At 45.7% G+C, this 8,026-nt stretch overlaps 1 protein-coding gene across 1 annotated transcript in view; it reads left to right on the top strand.

Annotated features, from left to right (window-relative positions):
* The first annotated feature begins 4,222 nt into the window (after positions 1-4,222).
* Positions 4,223-8,026, top strand: part of CAPN7 (calpain 7) — a 39,858-nt gene continuing 36,054 nt past the window's right edge. The window contains exon 1 of the mRNA XM_081882038.1: positions 4,223-4,451. Within this exon, the coding sequence (XP_081738164.1) occupies positions 4,350-4,451 (102 nt within the window). The 5' untranslated portion in view covers positions 4,223-4,349. The remainder of the gene's footprint in view (positions 4,452-8,026) is intronic.

Here is an 8,026-nt window from a genome sequence, read left to right as displayed (position 1 = left end):
TCTGGGTGCTGCTCTGGTTCTCCAGAAACAGCTTAGTCATGCTGGCCACATGACCCGGAAGCTATACGCCGGCTCCCTCGGCCAATAAAGCGAGATGAGCGCCGCCACCCCAGAGTCGGCTATGACTGGATCCAATGGTCAAGGGTCCCTTTACCTTTACCTTTATCCATAATGAAGGAACCACCGGCTAGCGGCATGTAAGAGTACTGGCTGTGGATATTCTGGTTCTAAATATATTATGGAGATGAAGAGGTTGCATCGCAATAAGCAAAGCTGACTTCTACACAGCATGTAGAGGATCGCTAGGAGGCTGCTTGTCTCATTGTCTACTCTCTTCTGAAATCAGACTGCAAAGGGGGAAATACAGAATCAAAGAACTGGAGAGTTGGAAGGGACCTGGAGGGTCATCTGGGACGTCCCTGATAGCTCAGTTGGCTAGATTGTAGTGCTGAAAATGCCAAGGTTGCAGGTTCGATTCCTATATGGGATGGCTACATATTCCTGCATTACAAGGGATTGGAGTAGATGACTGAGGGTCCAGCTCTGTAACTGTTATGTATTGAGTTGAATAGGATCCAAACTGCAGCAGTCTGATTGGTCCTAGAACAATAGGATCCAAATTGCAGCAGTCTGATTGGTCCTAGAACAATAGGATCCAAATTGCAGCAGTCTGATTGGTCCTAGAACAATAGGATCCAAATTGCAGCAGTCTGATTGGTCCTAGAACAATGCAGCAGTATGATTGGTTGGCAGGAACCACCCAATCATGCTCCAGATATAAGTGAATCCACAACCTGATTGGCTTACAGTAGAATTCCAGAATTAGCCAATCATGTGCAGCCCATTGTGTAAATAATGTATATAAAGCAGATACTTTGAGGGGACATTCATTCATTCCTCCTCACCACTATGAGCTGAATAAAGAGCATGAAATCACTTTGCGACTCTGAGTATATTTCAGTAACACTATGATTCTATAATCTAGTCTAACCCTTGCAATTTCAAGAATCACAACTAAAGTATCCCTGACAGATGACCATCCAACCTCTGCTTTAAAACCACAGGTGAAGTAGAGAATCTGTTCCACTGTTGAACAGCCCTTACTGTCAGAAATTTCTTCCTGGAGTTTGGTTGGAATCTCTTTTCTTGTAACTTGAAGCCATTGGTTCGGGTCCTACCCCTCCAGAGCAAGAGAAAATAAGCTTGCTCCATCTTCCACGTGACAGCCCTTGAGATATTTGAAGATGGCTATCAGATCTCCTCTCCATCTGCACACCCAACTCGGGGAAATGTCAGGAATCCTCATAGACCAGTGACAGCCAAACTTGGCCTTCCAGCTGCTTTTGGACTACAACTCCCATCATCCCTAGCTAGCAGGACCAGGGGTCAGAGATGATGGGAACTGTAGTCCCAAAACAGCTGGAGGGCCAAGTTTGGCCATCACTGTCATAGACGTTCAGGACTATATCTATAGACTTATGCATTGTTTATTTCATTCATTCATAAATAAAAATACATGGACCACTAATAATGAACCACATGTTGTAGATATTACTCCACATTTATTATGCTATTTTTGCTATTTTATTATGCATTTATTATGCTATTATGCTATACAAACGACATGAGAAAACTTGGTATACTTATTTGTATAGCATTATTCTTGTTCACAAAACTCAATAAAAAGTTATTCTCATATATATATATATATATATATATATGAATAACTTTTTATTATATATATATATATACACACACACACACACACACACATATATATAATATAAAATATATAAAAATAATATAAAATAATATAAATAATAATAAAATAATAAAATAATATAAAATAATAAAAATGAATAAATAAATAAACTACTGATTGTAAGCAGTTCTGCGCAACAAGCAACAAGCGTGAGCTGCCCTACGCGAACTCCTGGCAGTTGAACTTCACTTTTGCTGACTGCGCAGGCGTCCAGGAAGGATTCCCCAGGAGCGGAGAGGTGTATAACGTTTCTCCTCCTTTGGGCCATAGAGTTAGAACTTTCCGCTCACACATAACAGTAGACTTCCGGATTCCTGTTGGATGCCGCTTTCCAACTCCCCGAGGCAGAAGTGAAGAGGATAGTGAACATAATAGACAGACAGGATTTTAGCGGGACTCTGATTGGGTAGCAACTCTTGCGAAGAGTGGGGGGAATTGCGGTATTGATAAGAGCAAGGCAAATGCATGCAAGTTTATCAATGGAAACAGGACTTTTGCCTACAGTTGAGTTTGGGAAGCCTATTTAAATGATATTGAACAGAAGAGGGGCATTGCATGAGTTGGCGCTGAAAATCTAAACCCGCCTGCTCGGCTCCTTCTCTGATCTGCAATATTGATAGCAGATCCTATTGCATGGCTGCAGTAAGCCACTTTTTCCAAGCCATGCTACCCAATATGGGAATTATTAACATTTTATTATATATATTGGGAAACGGGTGGCGCTGTGGGTTAAACCACAGAGCCTAGGACTTGCCGATCAGAAGGTCAGTGGTTCGAATCCCTGCGACGGGGTGAGCTCCCATTGCTCGGTCCCTGCTCCTGCCAACCTAGCAGTTCAAAAGCACGTCAAAGTGCAAGTAGATAAATAGGTACCACTCCGGCGGGAAGGTAAACGGCGTCTCCGTGCGCTGCTCTGGTTCGCCAGAAGTGGCTTAGTCATGCTGGCCACATGAACCGGAAGCTGTATGCCAGCTCCCTTGGCCAATAAAGCGAGATGAGCGCCGCAACCCCAGAGCTGGTCACGACTGGACCTAATGGTCAGGGGTCCCTTTACCTTTACCTTTACAGTGGTACCTCAGGTTACATACGCTTCAGGTTACAGACGCTTCAGGTTACAGACGCTTCAGGTTAGACTCCTCTAACCCAGAACTTTACCTCAGGATGAGAACAGAAATTGTGCAGCAGCGGCGTGGCGGCAGCAGGATGCCCCATTAGCTAAAGTGGTGCTTCAGGTTAAGAACAGTTTCAGGTTAAGAACGGACCTCTGGAACGAATTAAGTACTTAACCCGAGGTACCACTGCATTATATTTTTTAACAACAGTCAGACAGACATAGATTTTCACACAAAAGAAAACCTGAATCAGAAACAAACTCTGAGGCTACATTGTGCTCACAGATGGTCGACCTGCTACTTAATAATAATAATAGTTGTTGTTGTTGCTGTTGTTTTTGTTTTATTATTTATACCCTGCCCATCTGCCTGGGCTGCCCCAGCCACTCTGGACAGCTTCCAAGGGATATGAAAACGTAATAAGTTGATGGAATATGCACAGTTCGAGGACTTAACATAGAATAAGAAAACAAGAACATACCTTTAGAAAAGATTGTAAAATGTTTATTGAATATATGCGGGGAATTGTGTACACTTGAATATATGCGGGGAATTGTGTACACTTGAAAACGTTGGCAGCATTAAGATAAATTCAACAGTGCAAATAAAAAAGCTCATACCAAGAACTGACTTAGTTGGTCTTTAAGGTGCTACTGGAAGGAATTTGTTTTGTTTTGACTATGGCAGACCAACACGGCTACCTATCTGTAAGTGCAAATAAGTTTTGATGGATGTAATAATGGACTACTGAATGGTTTAGTTTACCTAAAATGTGCAGGGATTTATGATATGTGAAAAGAACCGTGGAAAGAGAAGAAGGGAAGTCATTTTAAGGATGTTTAAGGGAGTATTCTAAATTGGAAAACAGAAAATTTAATTTTACTGTGTGTGTGTGTGTGTGTGTGTGTGTGTGTATACACAGTAAAATTAAATTTTCTGTTTTTCTGTTTTTATTACATATATATATATATGTAATAATAAGTCGATCACAGGTACACTTTTTTAAATAACCCAAGAGCAACCTGGATTTCCCCCATAGAATCTCAGAATCACAGGGTTGGGAGGTCAAATAGGAGAAAAAGGCACCTCAACTCGATCACACCTGACAGCTCCAACCAACAGATAACTCTCTTGAGTCTTTTTCCGCCTTCGAGGCCCAGATTCCCTTGAACTACAACTCCCATCGTCCCTGATCTCTGACCATTCCAGGAGAGGATGATGGGAGTTGTAGTTCAACAGGCACACCTGGGACCCTGCGCTTGAGTGCCTATCTCTCTCCAGCGAAAGGTGGAGGGGAGGGAGGAGCGTTCTGCCGCACTGCGCAGGCGCATCGCGACGTCGACGCCTCCGCCACAGGGGCTGCCGGGAAGTCCCTTCCTGAGCGGGAGGCCATAGGCGGAGACGTCGGGGGGCTGCCGTGACGTCAGCGAATCAGGAAAGGAGCGCGCTGAGGCGTCTGCTGCCCGGACCCGGCCATGGAAGCGGCGGAGCTGGAGCAGGAGGCGGTGAAGTTTGCACAGATGGCAGTGCAGAGGGACCAGCGGGGCCACTACCACGAAGCGGCCTTTTACTACAAGGTGCCAGGGGGAGCGGGGTCGCGGGGGGGGGGGGGAGGAAATGGGGGTGCCACCCATGGGTGTAGCCAAGGGGGGCAATAAAAATCAATAAAAATACAAACCACGTGAGGTTCTGCCCCCCCCCCAACAAAAGGCTTGCATCCGTAGCAAAATGCCTGGCCCCCTAACAAAAGTCTTGCCCCCCAGCAAAAGGCCTGGCCCCCTAACGAAAGGTCTGCCCCCCAACAAAAGGCCTGCCCCCCTAGCAAAATGCGTGACCCCCAACAAAAGTCTTGCCCCACCACAAGAGGCCTGCCCCCCAACAAAAGGCCTGCCCCCCCCAGCAAAAGGCCTGGCCCCCCTAGCAAAAGGCCTGGCCCCCTAACAAAAGGTCTGCCCCCCAACAAAAGGCCTGCCCCCCTAGCAAAATGCGTGACCCCCAACAAAAGGCCTGCCCCACCTAACAAAAGGCCTGCCCCCCTAACAAAAGTCTTGCCCCACCACAAGAGGCCTGCCCCCCAACAAAAGGCCTGCCCCCCCAGCAAAAGGCCTGGCCCCCCTAGCAAAAGGCCTGGCCCCCTAATAAAAGGTCTGCCCCCCAACAAAAGGCCTGCCCCCCTAGCAAAATGCGTGCCCCCCTAACAGAAGCCTTGCCCACCCCACCAAAAGCCTTGCCCACCCAACAAAAGGCCTGCCAATCCCAACAAAAGGCCTCCCCCCTCCCCAAACAAGAGGCCTGGCTATGCCCATGTTGCCACCTGTCCTCCACAATACAGAAATTTTAGTATAAAATGCTTCATCCTTTATTGATAAAGTTTTCTTCTGAATTTCAGGTTCCCTCTCTCTCTATCTCTGTGCCAAGTTAGGGATCCTCTCCAACTGGCTGTGTTTGAAAGGGTGTGTGAAAGGTTAAGCTCTGGGTCAATGTTAAAAACTGAGATATGAAAGCTAGGAGCTTTAATGGCACCATAAACCTAAGTTGTGGGCGCAACAACAGAATGCCTAGGCATGTTTTTTTATAACAAGAATACAAAGCTGAAAATGAATGAACTGCAGCTAAAATACTGTGTTTGTTTTTCACATGGTCCAGTCCTTCCCTTGCCCACCCCCCTAATATTCTTAAGGGGGTCTCTTCTCCGGTCTTCAAAGAGTAGCTGGAAGTGGGGACTCAGACAAAGGTCCTCCTTTCCTTTCACTCTACAGTTTTAATCTGAAACCTTTGGCACAGGGCTGCGCCCAGAGCTCAGAAACTGCTTGCGCTAAGGAAATTCCCTGTCGCAAAATACGCCTAGAACAATGGGAGTTTTGAACACTGCTCTGGGTAGCCAATAACAAATAGATTTACAAATCCATGTGCATAGGAACCAACTTCTAGGGGCCCACTCCCAGTAAAATATTTCAGGGGGTGTTCCCCCAAATAGTTGATGTGCATTGCCATTCAAATGATGTGCGCACACTATGTCATATGGTCGATTATGTGGGGTGGGGCTTGCAAGCCCCCCAGTATTCAAGTTGGCACGCCTCTTCATGCATTTTAGTGTATTTTTCATCTTTGTTGGAAGCCGTCCAGAGTGGCTGGGGAAACCCAGCCAGATGGGCGGGGTACAAATAATAAATTATTATTATTATTATTATTATTATTATTATTATTATTATTAGTGCGTGTGACAAATTCTACAGGGGCCAGCCTGTTAGGCTGCAGTAGATTGTAATGAATTGATTTTGAAGTCACATCAGGACAAGTTGAAAAAGAGAGAAAATTGTCTCCCGACCACCCTGCACTGTCCGGTACAGTGGTGCCCCGCAAGACGAACGCCTCGCAAGACGGAAAACCCGCTAGACGAAAGGGTTTTCCGTTTTGGAGGCGCTTCGCAAAACGAATTTCCCTATGGGCTTGCTTCGCAAGACGAAAATGTCTTGCAAGTTCCTGCGGGGTTTTTTCCCTTTTCCCCCCCTTTTGCTAAGCCGCTTATCAGCTGATCCGATAAGCCGCTAAAAGCCGATAAGCCGCTAATAGCGCTAATCCGCTAAGCCGTCAATGGGCTTGCTTCGCAAGACAAAAAAACCGCTAGACGAAGAGACTCGCGGAACGGATTAATTTCGTCTTGCAAGGCACCACTGTATTTTGCCAGGACAAAGGTGGCAGCCCTAAATGTCTCCCAGCTCTTTGCTTGTCTGAAGCTCAGCTAATTTGAGTGCAAAAACCAGGTGTGCACCCCAGCACTGGCAACGGAGGCTTCTCTGTGGCACCTCAAAAGTCTGCCACTTTTTCTACCCCATTTCTGTAGGTTTATGGGGTACCACAGGAATGTGCTAGCTGGAGTGACAAGCGTTATATCCTCTGGACTCTGATAATCTTTGGTAAGATGGCACCCTGAGCAAGGCCAAAACTGGGCGTCCCCGAATGGGTATTTTCAGCAATCTTCTCAACTTTGCACCCCCTCAGCTCCATTGCAACCAGAAGGCCACTCTGGAATTTTTCACGCACACACACCTGCCAATGAATTTGAAAATTTGTTTGTGCTTTGCTACTCAGAGCTGAAATATATTACCTTTCACACAACCTGTACAGCAATACATACAGGTCAGGGCAATAATAATAATCATAGAATCATAGAGTTGGAAGAGACCACAAGGGCCATCGAGTCCAACCCCCTGCCAAGCAGGAAACACCATCAGAGCACTCCTGACATATGGTTGTCAAGGCTCTGCTTAAAGACCACCAAAGAAGGAGACTCCACCACACTCCTTGGCAGCAAATTCCACTGTTGAACAGCTCTTACTGTCAGGAAGTTCTGAATAAGGGGGCATATTCTGATGAGGGGGCGAGCTTTGCTCCACATGTCAAACTTGGTTGTACTTAGGTTGCAGGTATCAAATGCCACAAATATTTTGAAAATGCAGCTTGACTTGCCGTCAAGACCATATCAAGGGTGTGGTTATAATTCTGCAAACTTAATTCCAGTCATGCTTGATTTTACATTGACCGCAGTGTACAATCGTTTCATAACCAATGATCTTCCACCTTTTTCCACGCGCCTAGATTTTTCTGTGACTAACATTGATCATAAGCTAATTGCTTCCGTTCAATAAAACAGACAAAAATTGATTGTAGTGTCTGGATAATCTAGCTGTGCAGGAAAGGTCTGGTTGGCTTTGGCTGAAGCCAAAGTATTTCAGTCATACAAAGTGGAGGTCTATAATTTTGGCCGCTCTCCAAGGTCTCAGGTAGAGGGATTTCCCAGTCCTCCTTCCTGAGATGCTATGAATTGAATATGGGACTTCCAAGTGCAATGTATGGGCTCCACTCCTGCAATATTAGAATTGTAGAGCTGGAATGGACCCCCCTGCATTTGCAGGAATCGTTTGCCCATTTTGGGGCTCAATTTAACCCACGACCCTGAGATTAAGAGTCTCATGCTCTACTGACTGGGGCATAGTTAAAAGATATTTGTGAATGCTAGATGTTGCGGGTCAAAATGTTAGCATGAGTAACTCGGGTGCAAGCCCGTAATGATGAAAGGGCCTCTTGCATGAACTGTGATTCTTGCCCTGGTGTTAAATATATGTAGAAATGGTGTTTGTTTACAGTGACT

This window comes from Podarcis erhardii (genome assembly GCF_964252035.2).
Source record: "Podarcis erhardii genome assembly, chromosome: 12".
NCBI classification, from domain to species: domain Eukaryota; kingdom Metazoa; phylum Chordata; class Lepidosauria; order Squamata; family Lacertidae; genus Podarcis; species Podarcis erhardii.
This window is presented reverse-complemented; position numbering and strand designations above follow the sequence as displayed.